At 34.3% G+C, this 20,255-nt stretch overlaps 1 protein-coding gene across 1 annotated transcript; it reads left to right on the top strand.

The window, feature by feature from the left end:
- Positions 1 to 16,412: 16,412 nt before the first annotated feature.
- On the top strand, positions 16,413 to 18,856 carry LOC123543542 (uncharacterized; the record flags this gene model as incomplete). The annotated part of the gene is made up of 1 exon (XM_053535467.1): positions 16,413 to 18,856. A coding segment is annotated over one exon (2,444 nt), but the record flags the coding sequence as incomplete, so codon positions are not given.
- Between the last annotated feature and the right edge of the window lie 1,399 nt (positions 18,857 to 20,255).

Below are 20,255 nucleotides of genomic sequence, written 5' to 3'. Positions count from 1 at the left end.
ATAGTATAAATAGTTTGACCTACAATTGGCATAATATTAGCGACGAACACAACCATAAAAGACATCGTTACAATAATGGTAAAGAAAGAAAGATATCATATTTAAAAATAGTTCATCCAGTTACACGGACATTAATAATTCTATCAAAGAAGATTGACAACCGATAATTATTTTGAATTTGAAAAAAAAAAAAATCAGAAATCGCCCCAAAAGTTTGGAATTTGATTTAAGTAGTTTTAAATTTCAATTTCGATGATAGATAGTTTTATGCTAGATTCGAAAATGTCAAATGAGAACAAAAGCTTTTAACAAAAGTGAATGGGTAACAATGACACAAAATATAAGTACATGTAACTCTGTGGATACAACTTACATCCGTCCGCCCGCTTAGCTCAGTAGGTAAGAGCGTTGGTCTACGGATCGCGGGGTCGCGAGTTCGATCCTCGGGCAGGGCGTATGTTCTCTGTGACTATTTGATAAACGACATTGTGTCTGAAAACATTAGTTCTCCACCTCCGATAATTCATGTGGGGAAGTTGGCAGTTACTTGCGGAGAACAGGTTTGTACTGGGACAGAATCCAGGAACACTGGTTAGGTTAACTGCCCGCCTTTACATGACTGAAATACTGTTGAAAAACGGCGTTAAACCCAAAAACAACAAACAAACAATAAACAATTCACATTTATTGTGATCTTATTGATAATTGACTTGTTAATAGACGCTTTAGTGATGTATTGTGTATTGTAAGTACTGCGAATTAACGTCGAATTATCAATTTTAATGGAGTTAAAACAAGTTTTACACTAACATTAAAAGGGATATATATATATAAGTTGTACATAAAGGTTTATGATGAAAATAAAGAAATAGTTATCTTTGTTGACATTTGGACGGAAATGCAAGTTCCCAATGAGTTATATGGTTAATATGGTTCTGGAATCTTTGGCATTATAACAAAATTGGTTTCGTCTTCTACTGGAAAAAAGCTAGCTTGAAAACTACAGGAAAATGCACTCCTGAAAGTAGAATGAAACAGATTGGAGCGGAAGTTGGAAATTGAGCTGCTGATAAAATAAATTAATGTATTTAACCTTTTGGTTATTTTATTGCTAAGGAATTATAAAAAAGGAAATAAATTAAATGATAAAGTAATAATGGTATTGGTACGATAAAAGATAAGATATAGTCAGGTTCTGGAACGCGTAAACGTATAAAAAGATTATTTATGTTATAATTTAAATGTGTTGATCAAAACAGTATTATGAAATATACGAACTTTTTCCTATTCAATCAGATACATGTTTAATAACCGTCTTGCTAAATAATGTTGAACAACAAGAAAGGGGATATCACTTTTCAAGTAATGATAAAAGTTCATATTTTGATTGGTTTTTACTCGACTATTCGAAGAATAGGAAGAATAGGGGAGCTATCCTACTCGCCCCGGCGTCGGCGTGAGCGTAACACAAATGTTAAAGTTTGCGTACCACCCCGAATATTTTCAAAGTCCATTGAGATATTGCTTTCATATTTTGCATAGTTGTTTACCATCATGACCCCAGTCTGTAAGAAGGAGGAGGCAACTCTATCAAGCATTTTGACTGAATTATGGCCCCTTTTCGACGAATATGCTTATTGTAATGTTATAGTTTTACTCATAGCTTATATTATACTATCAAGCACTACGAATAGTCGAACGCGCTGTCCACTGACAGCTCTTGTATGGTTATACTGAAATAAGTTTTAAATGATAAACTTACTAATGGTAATAGTTATGATGATGGAGAACAGATTCCTTTATGGTGATGGAGAACAGATTCATTTAATAAATATTGCAGCTTCAATTCAGTTCAATAATGGAAAAATAGTGTCTTTGATTGTAATAATTTATACAGGTTAGAAATGTAACAAACGAATTTATAGGGATAAATCTAAGGTGGTAATGAGATAAATTTCAACTTAGCACTAGCAAATGAAGAAATAATAGAATATCCTCAGCATATTACATTAATAGCTAAATTAACTAGTCCTCTAGCGGCTAATATACGTGTTATCGCAATTGTAATGTATGAAGAAACAGCTAAGATAAAATAGATTGAAAATGAACCTGTTTTTGTTTGAAAAAAAAAAAATAAAGAATATATAATGGCATACACTCGATTGAATATCAAGTAAATATTACAGATATACAAAAGAAAGTCTTAGCAAAATCCCAATATACTTTTAGATTACGATATGAACGACTGCGTGGAAACTTTTCTTTAAATCTAACAAAAAAGCCAGATTAATCAAATTGAAAAGTCTTTCAAAAAGAACGGATTCGAAATTACAATTTCAAGAAAACTTATGGCTAGTCAAGGTGTGTGTGTGTGTGTGTGTGTTTTTGTTGTTTTTTTTTTTTCGTATTAGCTGGTTGGTTAGGTCGAACAGTATTCCCGTTAGCTGCAAAAATAGTTCCAAAATATCAGCTGTATTAGGGTTATGGTTTTGAGCGCGTTGGCCAGTTCTCCTGTTAGTTAAGTACTTAGAACTGGTAAGATCTCAGTAGCTAACAATATTAGAAACATGATAATGGCATATCTTACACATAATCAAAGAAAACAAGTACATGAAACTGGTGTAATAAAACTTACTCAAAAACAAAAGCAAGGTAGTGGGTTCTTAGGTATGCTAGTTCCTAGTCTCGGAATACCTTTGATTACGTCCCTCTTAATACAAGCAAAAAAAAAAAGAATCTTTATGGGTGTAATAATTAGAAATGATTTACTAAAAGAACTTAAGTCAAAACCCGTTGATTTTTTGTAGTACTAAGGGTATTGAGTCAAATAATAAGTGAGGAATAATCAGTTCAGATGATTGTATCGAATCGGGAATACACTGGGTTTGTTACATAAACAATATATTTTCGACCCATTTGGATATTAAGGGGCCTCCCTGGCCGAGTGGTAAAGGTCGCTGTCTTCAAATCACTTGGCCCTCATTGATGTGGGTTCGGGGCTTTGAAGTCTTTAAGTGAGGAAGCCATTCTGCTGGCTTACGGAAGGTCGGTGGTTCTACTCAGGTGCCCGCTCGATATGAAATAATGCACGTAGGGGCACCTGTGGCGGGCGGGGCGGGGGGTCTTTCTCCATCAAAGGCATGTAATTGTGTCGGTGCGACGTTAAACAAACTCAACGAAATAAATAAATATTTGGATCCTCAGCCAAAAGAAATAAGCAAATATATACCTGGAGTAAGTTACAACAACATACAATCAAAACATAAAAGTGTTTTATGCGGTTAATAATGTTTATTTTTTCATTATAATGTTAGAAGATGGTTTAACAAATTATTATTTATATGGTACAAATTACTGAGAACAATGTGAAACAAAATAAAAAACATAACCTTTTCTATTTCATATCAAAATAGTCAATCCTCTAACTGCGTTAACACCAACAGGAAATGTTTTTAAATAACCGTTACTAAAATTAAATGTGAACACAGTACACGGAGGTGACAAGTTAAAACATTTAAAACCAGTTACTGTTAATAAAAAAAATAACCATTAACACTGTAAACGTTGTTAAAAAAAAAGTGAACATAGTACATGGAGGTGACTATTTTAAACATTTAAAACCAATTACTGTTGAACTAAAAATAACCGTTAACACTTTAAACGTTATTAAATATAAACGTGAACATAGTACACGGAAGTGATTTTTGGAAACATTTAAAAGAAACCGTTGATCTAAAAACAAACCTTTAATCTGTAAATGGAAATAAAGTATTTAAAACAGTTACCAGGTCAACTCCTTACATATTTCTTCGATCAGCGTTCTCATAAACTGAAATCAGGTATCAGCAGTAAGAATTTGTACACGTTTTTGATGAGGAAAAATCCTAAACCACAATCCTTCGGACAAATTAATTTTGGTACTTAAATTATGGAGTACGTATACTAACATCAATAAATTTCATATAATACTTTATATTAAATGGGTTTAACCCAACTTTCACATACTGTTTCTTCTTTATATTGTTCTCCTAGTTGAGTTTTAAGTTGTCTTAGATCTCCCAAAAGTTCTGTTGTTGTTATTTTATCCTTGAAAAGAAAATCAATTCAATGAATCTAATTAGTACAAGCAGGTAAGAAGTAAGATACATCTCTAAAAAACACACAAGAAATATTTCTAAACTTCGTTAAAGGGAGAAAAATAAAACTCCTTTTTTAAATTATACTGCTTTCCATTGAATAAGTTAGCGGTAACAATGTTATTTCCTTATATAAAACACCTGAGGCACAGATGATTTTTAACGCAAGTTTAATTGTACTACCATCTTCATTTTTTTGAATGAGAGTAGATAAAAAATTGCTCGTCTGCTAAACGTTTAATGTTAGTTAGATGTAGTTTAACTGTGGTTGTTTATTGTTGAATGCGGATGTAGTTTTTGTATGGTTCAAACATGATAATAGGTAAGGGTAGATTTCTCGAAAGCACAGAGCACCAAAAACACAGTCACAGAGCCACGCATTTGCAAAGTAGTCCCCCAACAAAATGAAGCTGTAATGGAAAAAATATTACAGACGGGTTGCTTTAAACATGTAACAAGTACATATTAATTAAGGAAACTATACATAGTGGGGGGGGGGGGGGGGGAAGAGGTAAGGGGGCTGGTGCAAGGAATTTGAAGGTGACAGTAGAACAATGATGAATATACAAAGGAAATGCTACGTTCCTTTATAACAGTCACACTACAACGCAAATCACAATAAAGATGAACACACAACACACTAAACGATACAGAAAAACAAACAAGTAAGATACAAGAAAGAAGTAAAGCACCGTTTTAGATTAAAAAGCACACAAAAACACACCCTTATAAGCAGGAAGAAGAACACTTGTGTTCCGCCTTTAATGATTCTAGCAGTCAAAGTAAAAGGGAGCCAGAAAAACTGACTCAAAGTAAAGAGGGAGGGGAAGCGAAAGGTAGCGCAAATGCAAGAAGAAAGGAGAGGGCAATAGTGGGAGAGAGGTAGAGGAAAACATACAAAAAAACACACAATACAAGACAGACAGAAAACCAATGGAAAATAGGGGCACCGCTTTGGAATGGTCAGTAACCTTTATAAAGGGGTTTAAATACATTTTGGGCACGCCAATATTTCCATCAAATTAGACAACACAGTCTAAATAAAATTCCCGCTCTAACATTAGCGCAAAAGTAACAGATCCATTAAGTAAAACAAACAAATCAGGTAAATCTAAGATATAATTACACCAATATACTCAACAACTTGTCTGAAGTCAGAGCACTTAGAGCCTAACTTTTATGGGCACGACTAAGAAACTGCAAGACAAAAAATTGCTCCCTCCGTCTATTGTATGTAGCATTTAGGAGAAAAGCATCTTGGAGTTTGACACTTTATTTGTCATCGCACCATCAAAAAGGAAAGTGAAGCAATTAACTGTAAAAAGGTCAATCGCTACATATGCACTGTGCTTCACGATTATTGCATTACACCCTCTTTTGATATTTATTACACAATTTACAAATATTTGATTTAAATAGGGACTAGATTTAATTTTTCACTAATTCTCCATTGTATTCCGGATGTATAAGTCTAAGTTTTAAAAGTGTCTCTAGGTTCGTGTTGTATTTTTCTTACCGTTCCAAAGATCTGTAGTAAAATTTACTGAAAGCTTTTTGTAGCTTATGATATCAGTAATCCTGTTGTAACAATTTATTGGTGATATGAAGATTTCTGTCATAAAAGTCATACATCTTTGAGCAGCCCTTACAAAACGAGTAAGTTGTGAAATAGAGGTACCGTATGATGTTGCTTGAGGAACATTCAATCAAGTTGGGAGAATTTGACAATTTCAAAATTAAAATCGTCCCTTTATTCATGTATTTTTATTTCTAGAAAATTAGTCACAATCGTTAACTTTAAATCCAAAAAATGACGCTTCTAAATCTGAAGTATTAGACTTGTTAAGCTGTAACTCTTTTGGGTAAATATGTTTCACCATTTCTGAAAAAGTAATATTAGTTGTGCATAATTGAAATATCATCAAGATACATTAACGTCTCAGCGGATAAAATAAGCATGAAATCTAGTTCATAACAATATAAGAATAAATCAACATTGAGTAGGTCGCAATTGGATCCCAGTTTTATGCCCCACCACCTCCCTTTGAAGAAGGTGTATATTGTTTTGCAGTTGTCGGTCGGTCGGTTGGTCAGTCGGTGTGTAGAACAATCTATTTTCAGATGATAACTCAAGAACGCTTGGGCCTACGACCATCACCAGCAGATGACCCCGATTGGTTTTGAGATCTTTATGTCAAAGGTCATGGCCACAGTGACCCTGAACAGTTAAACGGTTTCCGGATTTTAACTCAAGAGCGCTTGGACATAGAATCATGAAAATTAATAAGGAGATTGGTCATGACCAGCAGATGATCAATATTGATTTTGAGGTCATTAGGTCAAAGGTCGGAGTCACGTTAGCCAGGAACATTTAAACGGTTTCTGGATGATAACTTCTTAACGCTTGGGCCAAGGATCATGAAAGATAATACAGAGATTTATCATGATCAGCAGATGATCCCTATTAATTTGTAGATCTGTAGGTCAAAGGTCAATGTTACAATGACTCGGAACATTTAAACCATTTCCAGACATTGACCTGAGCAAGCTTGGGTCCTAAGATCATGAAACTTGAAACTAGGGAGGTCGGGCATGACCATTAAAACACCCCTATAAATTTTGAGGTCAGAAGGTCAAAGGTCAAGATCTCAATAGCCAACAACAGTTAAATCCTTTTGGGACCATACCTTGAGAACGTTTGGGCCTATGATCACAAAATTTAAGGTTGATCATGACCAGCTGAAGACCCATGTTGATTTTGAGGTCAATAGGTTATAGATCAAGGTCATATTGGATTAGAACATTAGAACTTTTATTAACAGTGAGCAAATAAATACTGTTCCTTGTACAATTGCTTAATGTGTCAAGGGAGGCGAGCTCTTGTTTAGTTTTACATTCGTGACTCAGTACTATGCAATTTACGTGAGAGTCATATTTACCACTATTAATAAAGTGAGTGTGTTTATCTTCATGTTCACAATGCGTCACAAATCGACGATAAGCTTTAAGTGTTAGGTTTACCTCCGAAATATATTTTAAACGAAAAATGTGTTTTTATTTAGAATATATGTTTTATTTACCTTGTCAAACCAGAGGTATACAGTACTGAGTCAAAACCTGTGTTTTTGTTAACAAAACATGTCAGCAGTGGTCAGTTTATGTTCAGTGTTAGGTGTCAAAATGAGGTTTCTATAGCCTTACTTATACTACTGAGTTAATACAGTCAAACCTCTTGACATAAACCACCTGCTTCTCAAAACCACATGTTAAAACATTTACGGTGTATTTTTACCTGCAAATAAATACCACCTCCCAAGAAAGACCACATTTATTCTCTCCTTAGTGTGGTCTTTATAGGCAGGTTTGACTTATGTTAATATATGATGTTTTAGAAAATATCGTATTTCTGTTTTTATTGAAAATCATACAGCGCCATTACATTAATGTTATTTTCTTTAAATACTGCAAAATAACTTGCAAGCCGTGGTTTGTTTTAATTAATGCACATATGTTTAGTTAAAGATAAATATTATTCAAATTCTAGATGTATTAATTTATGTTTTCATTTATATTTTAAACATTTTTTTCTTTGGAGATACTTCTGTGCAACCAAAAATATACAGTGTTCACTACATTAGCACTAGTAAATTAATTTAGCTTCCGTTTCGGAGCACGGGTCTGTCTAGTTAATAGAAAAAAATATATATCGTATTGCTATGCAATAACAGATCATTTCGACAATAAAATTATGTACCATTTACATCGTCTGTATGAGGAATGTATGTATCAATGGTTTGACGCATCACTGTAGAAATTCATTCTTAAAAGAAAATTATAAAAGAAAACAGTTTAGCTCCGAACGTTTATGTGCATGGCGAGTATTTTAGAACTGAGACAATAAAATCTGATAAAAGGGTTTTATAGAAAATGCGAATTGCAGACAATCATGATAAACCCATTAAATGTTTGTATTGATCTTAAAGATTAATTGAAGAAACGTAACTAAAATTATCCATACACTTCCCGTTGTTGCCACAGAGTGATTTGTTATTGTACTGAACTTCAAATCAAACCTTTATTTCAATGAAATACACACCATTAAACATATGCTATAGCTGTAATATGTTCAAATATGCGATGAACACCTCATCATACGTCTACTGTCATACTTGCCACACACGTTTTGCTGTGTACGATTTCTATGCCGTTGAGGTACTGTAAAATTATTTAATTTCGTCAGCACGGAATTTCGTGGTTTTGGCCAAAAGTGCTGATTTGTGAGGACATGAACTCGTGGTTTTCAAATTTTCATATCATTCCCACAGCTATAGAATAGCTAATATATCATTTTGTTCTTACAGAGATAATATGAGTTCTAAATCTGCAGTTTACATCTAGGGAGATTAGCGATCCATCATGTGACTATTTACGACCCTGTTATTTTCTACGAACACTTATTTGCAAAACTAAATGACACTGAGAAATATTCAATAAGAAAAGTCGGCGCATATTAAAGTGCAAAACCGTAGCACCTGGGATATAGTCTTGCTCAATTTGCAATCATAGTCGAAACGCTATTGATACAATGTGAATGGTTTAGAATCATGAAAAAATAAAACGTTCCGTAAATGGCCGTTTTATTCGGTAGTGCTAGTATAACTAAGATGGATGAACTTTTTGGCTAAATAATAAGCTGTTGTGTTATTTACTCTTGCCCAGAAACGTGTAAATGTAAAGTTGGTGTAATAATTCGGAAGCAATTCTGGCAAATAATTTACAATATTTGATAGTCCAATTTAAGAGTACTTGTAGTTTACTACGCAAGTGTATAAACATACCAGAGCGGGGCCGAATAAATGCAGATAACAGCTGTAGCATATTGCGGTCTGTGATCTGAAGTTACTTGAAACTAGAATGTTTTATGCTCCCTGGAGGGCGAGCATATACTTGCCACTTTGTCCGTTAGTCCGTCTGTTAAACTGTCGTGAGTATAAATTGAATAGTACACGAATGCTGCAGGTCGGGGTTTTTTGGCGACATTGAGTACAATTTACATGATCTTGTGCACAATTTGTAAGTTGGGACATAATTTCATGATTGGGCTGAACCACAAGATCCACGAAAATCAGTCCCCCATGGATTATAATGATTTTATAGTATTTCGTTTGTAAGTTTCCCTCGTGGTTCAGCACTTCTGGCAAAATTCAGTACATGAGCATAGACGTCTACTAATCCACTAAAATAATCGTCTTGATTTTCGGGGATTTAAAATGAGTCAATTGCATCAGTTATATGTTATTCCGTTGCTTGACATTGACAAGAAATTGATTTCGTTCTCGATGTTAAAAGGTATTACTGAACTTTATTCCGTTAATTGTTAGATAGCCAATTTCAAAATAGATGTGAGTTTTTCTTATCTGAGCTCAAATCACAACATCATCAGCTGAACTGGTTTTACAATTTTTATATTATCTTAAATGATCTTTAATTTATCGTCTGGTGAGTTTTGGTTCGGATATCATAGATTAGTTCTTTTGTACATGTATAGCCCTTTATGACTAGCTGCTATGTTCAAGCTATTCGAATATGTGATGAAATAAGTATTTTCGTCTAGTTAGATGTGAAGGTACGATTATGTAAGATCCAATTTTGAGAAAATATTCGCAGTTACCTTTTCTGAGCTTTACTCTGTCTCTCGTTCATTTTTCCTTTGGTTTTGAATATGTCTCGAAATTATCTTAGGATATAACATTACATTTCTTTGGTTTGGGTTAAACTTTTTATGAAATTCCATGCATAATAAACACGTCTTTTGAACACGGCGACTTTGTGGCCAAATATTTGCGAGCGGGTTTGTCACTTTGAATGTCTCAGTACTTAAATTTTGTTTTTCAAGTGTTTAATGGAAAACTTGTCTCTAATTTGTCACGGTTTTTCTTCGGCACATTTTTTTTTCTGTTAAGCGAATCAATTGTATCATCGTATGTTACATTTTCCTTCCAAAGATGGAAATCTATCATGCATAATCTACGATACAATATCATCTACGAGTATGTACAAGTTAAACTGAAGTAAACATGGAAATGTTTGTACAATTTAAATCATGGACTAGCTATATAGAAACGTGAAGGTTTTATGCATTGGCCTTTTCTTAACAATATCACGTCTATAATTAGGTGGGTTTAACTTCTTATCTTTTCAAGTAATTAATTTAGATATAATTTGCAGTACTAGTAAACCCTTTTAACTGCTGATGGTACGTACAATATTAAAATATTTTCATTAGTACCCTGTAATTCAAACTATACCCTTACATGTTTTGAATATATTTGCTAGACCGATAAAATAATTAAAGCGTTTGAAAATTGTATCATTCTTTAACGAAATATTTACCTCATCTTGTTGATACAAATTGTAATACTATGTCTATGTCTATAGTCTATGTTGTTAACTTGTTATTTATATGTTTCGCTGACATGATATAGTTTAAATATTTTTTGTCGTTCCACCTACAAAATCCGTTAATCTCGTCAGTTACTAGTATTATATACCTTAGATGTATTGTAATTGCGCGTGTTGACACTGCGTATTTTTAGAGGTTTTTTTATTATTATTTTCACGTCTTCATAGTACGGCTATTATAAAATTTATTCACTTATTTGGTTTGTGGCAATGCTTAGAATTTAGCCACGCCAATAGGACCATAATTCACATTAATTTTAAACCTTGAATTATTGATACTACAGCAATATTGCAACAGATCTTTAAAGAATCGTTAATTATACATTCATAGTCATCAAAAATAATAGGTCTCAATTTATATGGAAAGATTTATCAACGTGACCTATCAAATAACCTGTGTAATTAAAATATTGTGAAGATATCTTCTGATGTTACTAAATAATGTTCGTACATGTAAACAATTTATTTTAAAGTAATATTACATTTATACCATCTCCGTTGTTTAATCAATATCAGACTACACAATTGAACGATTTTATCCATTCTCTACGGATATTGTAATCAAATTTACATCCAAATATTTTATATGAAAAGTAAAAACCGAATAAGAGAATTAAGCTACATCTAAGCAGTTATTGAAGGAAACCGTGCATTCTAGAGGCAAAATAAATACTAAAAACTGCATGTGAATTAGCGTATTTCGTCTTATATCGTTTGTTTGGCGCGGTGAAAGTTTTTCATTTTTTGGCATTACCTTTTTTAAGATATGCTGATTAAATAAATGAAATAAAAAAGGTAGTGTTCACGGTGGATTTTTCGCAAAATAACTTTGAAAATTGTCATACGCTAATAAAAATACCGGGAAGCGAAACGCAACGTCATGACGTGACAGTGTATTTCTAGTTGAAGTTACTGGGTTCCGTTTCGACATTGTATTTAATAAAATGTTCAGCATATTCATCATATAATGCGTATTTTACTTTTTTGATATTTCTGTAGTATCTTTTCTCTGCAATCTTTCAAACACGACCATTGACGTCCACTTGTTTTTATGAAAAATAATTTCAGGTCCACTAGACTGTTTTCGTAAATCGCTCTATTCATTCAACAAGTATCGATTTGCTTGTTACTCATCATATTTTCATTTAAAATGTCTATAAAGTTCTGTATTATTTGTAGAGATCATTTTAACGCGAAAATTAATATTTACGTTACCGTGACGTAAGAGCGACTAATACGACGTTAAGTTTTGAATAAAATGTGTGTTTTAATCGTGTAAAACCCAAACTATAGAATTTGACCAAAAACAAACATGTTCTTGAAAAGTTCATTTTCCCTCGATTGAAAAAAAAATAAAATTATAGGGTCACCGAATTCATTAACGCCTAAAATCACACTACGATACCGCTATCCCCATATCACAAGATAACGCAATTGAATATTTTCCCGCGTCAACTCTTTTTAAGGTAAACTCAACATTTTTATTTTTCTAAGTATAATTTAATCAAAGCAGCCTTTAAAATTCTGCTACGTTGGGCGAAAATATATCAGTGTAGAATTCAATATTTGAGAATGCAACAATATCGACACTCCATTACCGTTTCACTAAATTACATTACTATACCCCACCCCAGATAAAAGATATAGGTAATTCAATGTTTCTTATGTCACGTGATCAAGAAAAATATGCAATGATTTCATTCAATATTAAGACTGAAATGATTTATCTCGCAAGTTAATGATAATACATAAAAACTCATGTATTGATGCGCATTACACTGTACACATTAACAAAAATAAATAAGAAAAAGACAGGATATAATATTCAGAAACATAACGCTGGGGTATACAAAACTTAGCCAAACTGGGCACAGTACAAACAAAAAGTATAAAGGAGGTGAAATTGAGAAATATTCATTTCAACATAACGCATAACTCGGAAAAAATACTGATGTGTTTGAAGAGTATTCGGACATCCCGATTTTGAATATAGTGCGTCTTCTGCGAATAACCGCGGGCTAACAGAGTATAATTGTTGTACGAAAGCAGTTGCTCTGGAACGGTTCATTATTTGGCAACTTGGCTAGATAAAAACACTATCCTTTGCAAAGAGGTTTTAGCTCTCCGGGGATGTGTGTAAAGAAACTGTATCATTGAATTCATAGATACGTAATAGAAACATATTCCATATATAATATTTTCCTAACAGAAACCTACCAAACATCACAAATACGAGTAAACACTCTGCTAAAACAGTAAAATATTCGAAAGACTTTTTGTTTGCTTTTGGGATTAGCGCTATTTTCTATATTACAGCTTGCAATTAAACTAATCCCTGTTCTGAATTCTGTCTTCTCAAGTAACTCCAACTTCACCACATAAATCAAAAGTGGAGGACGGATGATTTCGGCCACGTGTCTTCAATCCCTCACGCGGGGATCAAACTTATGATTCATAGATCTGCACTCCTTCTACTGAGCTATGCCGGTGAGAAAAAAGAAAATAAATGAAAGAAAACAGCGGTTGTGATTGAGACTCGCTGAAACTTAACAGCGATTGAATGCTAAACATGTGTATTTCTATGTTGCCATTATTTGTATGGGCGACTCAAGAACCGGCGGCTCAAACTTGCAACCTCTGGTTTGGTATTAGTATTTGTATGAGTACGTGTAATGTGTATTTTTATTTCCATAAGCGTCTGATGTGCCAAACTTCAGAACGTAACAATTTTCCATCAATTTAGCAGTACTCATCGGAAGTTTACAAGGATACGCTCACGCGTATATGAAACTTCGGAACAATATTGAAAGCGAAACCTCTCTTGTATCATGACTATGGAACTTATAGAAGTTATGATTTATTTCAAATTGATAGCGGTTGTGGTATAAAATTTCAAAAGAATGAAAAATTAACTCTGACATGTAAAACAAAATTATGCCGTCCAAATATGTGAACATTTGCGCTAAGCGGGTAATTAACCGGGCAAGCCAAATGGCAATTAATCTTCAAGGCTGGAGAAGTAAAAAACAAAATAGTGAAAATGTATGACATTTGGATGTGTGCGTGCGTGCGTACTTACGGATAATGATACAAACAACCTTTAGTGGCAGTGGTCAGTTTCGCATTAGGCCCGGATACGTTTTTTTTTTTTTTTAAATAGGTACATGTACTTTAAAGGCATTTATATTTAGCTGTTTATTTATGATGTTTATAGAACTAAGGATTCCTGCATACGAGTAATTATTGTATAAAATAAATATATGCTCGAATCGATTTTCCTGGCTCCGTGTAGAAGGCCGGATCTAAAATCTTGCCTGAGGTGACGGGAGTCGGACGAAATGGAACCGGTCATCCATCCATCCATCAATATTCAGAGAAAAGAAGTTACAGAAATATGAAAAAGTAAAATACGCATTATATGAGGAATATGCTGAACTTTATATTAAATAAAATGTCGAAACGGAACTTATAAAATTGAAAGCGAAACCTCTAACTTCAACTTAGGCGCATTTCACCTAAGAATGTGTATAGAAATACACTGTCGCGTCATGACGTTGCCTTTCGCTGCCCCGTCAAACGCCGTATTTTTATTTGCGTATGACCATTTTCAAAGTTATTTTGCGAAAAATCCACCGTGAACACATACCTTTTTTATTTCATTTATTTAATCAACATGCCTCAAAAATGTAATGCCAAAAAATAAAAAAAACTTTCACCGGGCCAAACTTATGATATAAGACGAAATATGCGAATTCAGGTGCAGTTTTTAGTACTTATTTTGCCTCTCAGAATGCACGGTTTCCTTCAATAATTGCTTAGATATAGCTTGAAAATTTGTTCTTGAGTATTTAGCCGCTTGCAATATGAAAAACTGTAAACAGGCGGGAAAAAAATAAATTCGGATCATTTTCCACTAAATAATAGGGGAAAAACTAACTTTTCCGTGATAAAAGCAGGTACCGCTAGGTGGCGCTACACAGAACATATTACACAGGAACTGTACAATATATATCTGCATTTTCGAAAAATATAGTCTTCAATCTACATTCAGACCAAATTTCATTAATATACGTTATTTTTTTTACTTTTTTGGTCTAAGGTATGGAGCCACCTTAAGGAATCACTGGACGTTCTTTATTTTGGTGTCGCTGAATTATTCGGCTAACAACAAAATCGTTTCTTTGTTATTTTTTTTTCAAACAAATCTATATGTTTTTTAACTATTTCATTATACACGCTATTTGAAATGTCTCTAACCTACTTCTTACATTATGCTTCACAAGGATTTACCTACTCTGACTGAGAAAACACTTTGTTTCAAGACATATTTTTCTAAGGTAAATCTTTCAGTCCTGTACCAGTGTATCAATTAGAAACCTACTTGCCCTTACTTTGGGTAAAATATGCAATTAGTTGACAATGCAAATACCACGTACATTCAAATTACATTATATGATAACGTGTCAGCGATATGCATATGTACAAAGATATTTATATATAAGAACAAAAACACACAAAAAGTAACAAATGAATATATGTGCACATTGCCTTCTTGAGGCATTCTTAACCAACAACTCTCGCCGAACACACTTGCAAACCCTTTTAAACAATAAGTATGGCATAACAAAATAAAAGTAGTGTATTTTAATTGTTCAGTGGTTACGAAAGTTTTGTGTGTGACTTTGTCTCAATTTGTAACATATGTTTTAAAGTTTTAGAAAGATTTATCCTTCAAAATATCCCGTATTGATCACTGTTACGTGATTGGTCAAGTTCTACAGATTGATGCCGTGATTTATTTTTCTAAACGACAATTCATCAACAAAATACTGTAGCGGCGATAAACTCAATCAAAATAGTTAATATAAAATTAGTATTTTATTCAAAATTATGTTCAAGTAAAAGTTTGAACCTTGCTATTTGGCAATATTTGACATTCACTTGTCCACCAAATTATGTGAAAAGCAATCTAGTTATACGTTAGACTGAAAGGGTGTATGGGTCTACTTTCAAAGATTCATGAAATAAAGCAACATATATTGAAATAGTATCGATATATGGTTTCCAAACTTCACGAGATAAGAAGGAACACGTAAAAACAAAAAAAAAAAAAAATAAGCTTAAACACAGAAAGAATGCTTTTACAAGCCTAGAAAATCGATAATGGTATAATTATCAGCAATGCAAAAATTTCAAAACATTTAACAATAAGATATTTTTGTTCATTTTTTGTAGATATTCTTTAATTTTCTTCCGAATTTTTGAATAATAACTTACGTATTGTATATTCTTCTCCACATGGGAAGATTCAAATTTATTGAAATTTATAAAGTCAATGTATTTCGCGTAATTCAATGATATATATGCTATTAATTTGTATTTCCTTGTTTTATTTTCATTCAGGTTTAGCCGTTTATTTACATGTCATATAATAAAAGGAGGTAAAACACTCGTAAGATTTTGTCGGTCTTAATCTTACTCGTATTTCTAGTTTCATAATTGTAATTATTAGTTTCCTAAATTAAAGGATAGCTTTCCCGGAAGTAGTGTACAGATATCAGGACAAGAGACATTCATTGCAAACTAGGTCCACAACCAAAAACAAATCTGCAAAACATAATCATGCCACGTACCAATTGATTTATTTTTACATTACATCAAATGTTGGTTAGGAAAGGTGCTAAAATGAAGATATTTTTCGTAAGTTATCTAAATACAGAAAGTTAATCCATCCAGGTGTAGACATAAGAAGAAATCTTTGAATGAATTTCATTAAACATATTGAGTTAAATGAAACGTTGATATCTTTTTCAGTTGAGCAAATACATGGCCCGCATGCTTACAGTCTGTACAGAAAGGCACTTGAAGCTGGAATTGAAGAGGACTCTTCAATCAGAGTAAATATAGTTGGAAACTTCGGTCAGGGGAAAACAAGTCTGGTAAGAAGATTAATTAGATCAGGAATAGAGGGTATAGAAAGTACAAATGGTATAGACATTGTGCATTATAAATGTAAACAGGATGTTTCCGGAGGTATAACGTACGAAGAGAGCCCCGATTTCGATCTATCCGGTATTGCAAAAAGAATTAAATCAGTGACCTTTGTAGATCCAGTGGAAGAGAAAACAACGATACCGACACGTATTATGCATTTTTTGGGAAATCTGTTTCAAAAGAAACAGATTAAAGGGGCTGAAGCCGCTGAAAGAGCACCAGAGCAATATTTTGAAAAAACTTTTCATTCTAAAATACATGTCTTAAATGCAAAGGCTGCAGACGCTGAAAGAGAATATGGGAAGTACAAACCAAACGAAATGTCACAAGAAGAGAGACAAGAGTTTGTTGCTGAGATAATAAAATCAAACGAGTTGGGCAGCTCTGATTGCAATGACAAGGCATTTGATATTTGGGATTTTGGTGGACAGTATGTATTTTATGCAACTCATACGCTGTTCCATAGCAGAAAGGCAATTTACATTCTCGTGTTCAATTTATCATGCGGCTTGACTGATATCGTGCCAAAAGATTCCGAGGAAATATGCAGCGTAAACATGGGAGACCGAACAATGGAATACTACATACAGTTTTGGGTTAACTCGATACACTCTTTTGTTGGCAGCAAAGATGGTTCAGAACCTAAAATAATACTTGTCGGAACACATTTTGACAACCTGAAAGGAGACGAAAAATCAAAGAAACGACAGGCAGACAAATATTTTGATAAAGTCAGAGCATTGTTCCAAGGAAAACAACAACAGAACCATATTGTACCAGAAGATTTTGCGGTCGATAATAGAAATGATCAAGAAGGAACATTTGACAATTTGCGAGAACAAATACTTCGTCATGGGAAAGAATATGCCATTTCGACCAAAATCCCTGCTAAATGGATACAGCTTGAAAAATCTTTATTCAACTGCAAGCAAAACAAGATAGTAGACATTGCTCAGATTATTAATATTGATTCGACCAATGACTACCCGCTGGGGACTACTGAACAAATCAAACTATTTCTGAAACACAAACATGATCAGGGGACACTGTTCTATTTTGATGAGGAACCAATATCAAACTTTGTTGTTCTGGATCCACAGTTTCTAGTCGATGCCTTTAAATGTATTATAACTGCGGACAGATTTATCAGAAATTTACCTGAGATAACCGAGTTTTGGATGGCGTTGAAAACAGAAGGAAAATTAGAAATGCCGTTGATAGACAAACTGTGGGGTAATGAAGCAGATAAAAAATTTATGACTCATAAGGAAACAATACTTTGGTTTCTTCAGAAACATCGCATCATATCGGAAGCCATGAGATTCGATGAAACGGAGCAGATACCTGTTGGGCTTGGCTGGTATGTTGTTCCAAGTTTATTGAAAGATCACAGTCAAGTTGCAGAGATGAAAGACTTTCTAACAGGAAAGAAACAAACACAGATCAAGTTTGTTATTACATTTGATAATTCATCTATTGTACCCACGATTTATCATCGACTGACAGCAGCAATTCTTGGAAAGTGGTCGATACAAATATTTAGAAAAGGGAAGCTACTTTTCGAAAATATGTCCGTAGTCAGACTGGATGTTCACCATGTAGGGATTACTGAAATGAATGACAGGCATATACAGTTAGCTGTGCTTAATCTGTGCCCATCATGTGATGTTAATAAGGTGCTTCCAGATGCCTTTAGACGTTTTGTAGAAGCAGTCATAATGTATGAATTCCGAAAATACCAGGTAGCCGAGGAGCAAAATTATATGCCATATGAACGTGGATTTTCATGTAATCATGAGATTCACAATGTTGCCTGCAACCAAACAGTTGTTCCGTATAATCAACTTGACCACCCGATTGTGCCATGTCCTGAGGCCGAGTCACATGATATTGATGCTGCAGTCGCTAAAGCTGAATGGTATCAGGGCGATGAAATGCCAAAATTTATTTCGGAAGAAACATTGTCCGATAAATCATTGAGTAGACTTTCACAGGCCATCGGTCAAAACTGGCAGTTACTTGGTCCTAAACTTGGACTGAAAAAGGTAAAGATAGATCACATCATTGAAGAAAACCCACGTAGCACAAGTATGAAAATATACACAATGCTTCTGAAATGGCGTGACAATTCACCTGACAAAGCATCCCTGAACGAGATAGCAAATATATTGCAGAAATGTCCAACTATTAATGTTGACTGGGATGAGATGAGAAACATTGCAGAAGAACTGAACTTGCATGAACAATTGAAACCAGCAAAATGAGAACAATTACACAGATTAATTAAACAATAGGAACAACTTTGTAAAAAATCGCTTGCCTTCTAAAGAAATTGAATCAGTATAAAAGTATATTTGAAGGGAAATATTTATAGTAAACAGTTTCACCTGAGTAACGCAAAATGTTCAAATCAGTATACTGTAGGAGGATGAATGGAAAACATATCAAGACGAATATTATCATAACATCGCATGTAAATCAGGTCGAATGTATCAGACCAGAAAATGTTTACTTTGATATGATCAAGTGACGTATATATGCACTTAATACATTTACGAAGGTTTGTTAGGTTTTCAAGTTATATTTAAATAAAATGTCAAAATCATTGGAAAACATGGCGTTGGAAGCTGCAACAGCAATGGACTTCTTCTCCTTACGCTGTGTGCACAGCAAGGCCTCCTTCTAACGAACACAATGTTCCAGCTACCAACCAGAAATAAGACCACATGGATGCACCCGCGCTCCAAACACTGGCATCTCATCGAATATGCCATAGTCCGCCAAAGAGACCTCCACGATGTGCGCTTGACGAAGTACATGTATGGCGCAGATTGTTGGACCGACAGCCGCCTCATCCTGTGCAAGGTGAACTTCAAAATCCAACAACCTAGGCGATCTCAGGGCACGAAACCCTCAAAGCGCCTGAACTGTCAGAAACTTACTGTACCTGACGTCAAACAGCAAGTCACCAGAGAGTTGGAGGAAAAGTTGAAACAACTCACCCTAAACTCGAGCGACATTGAACACGATTGGGTTCAATTCAAGGGCACAGTACTCTCAACATGTAGTACTATCCTAGGTCCAAAGACTCACTGCCATCAAGACTGGTTTGAGGAGAACAACGAGGCGATCGATAACCTACTGGAAGAAAAGAACAGACTTCTGAAAGCATACTTAGTTATCAAGACTACAGCTAACACTGCTGCTCTTCATCAAATTAAGCAGACTGTCCAGGTGGAACTGAGGCAAATGAAGGACAATAGGTTAAGCAATAAAGCCGACAATATACAAAGTTACTCAGATGCCCACAACAACAAGCGTTTCTACGAGGCAGGCTGTGAGAACACTCTATGGTCCACAGCCAGCTGGCACATCACCACTCCTCTCAGCTGATGGAAGCAAGCTTCTCACAGAAAAGCCTAATATTCTCGATAGATGGGCAGAACACTTCGAGTCGGTGCTTAACAGCCCATCATCCATCAACAACGCTGCTATAGAGCGACTTCCTCAAACAGCCATTGACACATCCTTGACAACCTTCACACTACTGTAGAGACAAAAAGGCAATATCCCAGATGTCAACTGGTAAAGCCCCTGGAGCAGACGCAATCCCAGCGGAGATATACAAAGTCTGTGGTCCTACCGCCATTCTGAAGCTGACAG

The sequence above is a fragment of the Mercenaria mercenaria genome, unplaced genomic scaffold (assembly GCF_021730395.1).
Source record: "Mercenaria mercenaria strain notata unplaced genomic scaffold, MADL_Memer_1 contig_4846, whole genome shotgun sequence".
Lineage (NCBI taxonomy): Eukaryota > Metazoa > Mollusca > Bivalvia > Venerida > Veneridae > Mercenaria > Mercenaria mercenaria.
Note: the sequence above shows the minus strand (reverse complement) of the source record. Positions and strands in the feature narration are given on the sequence as shown.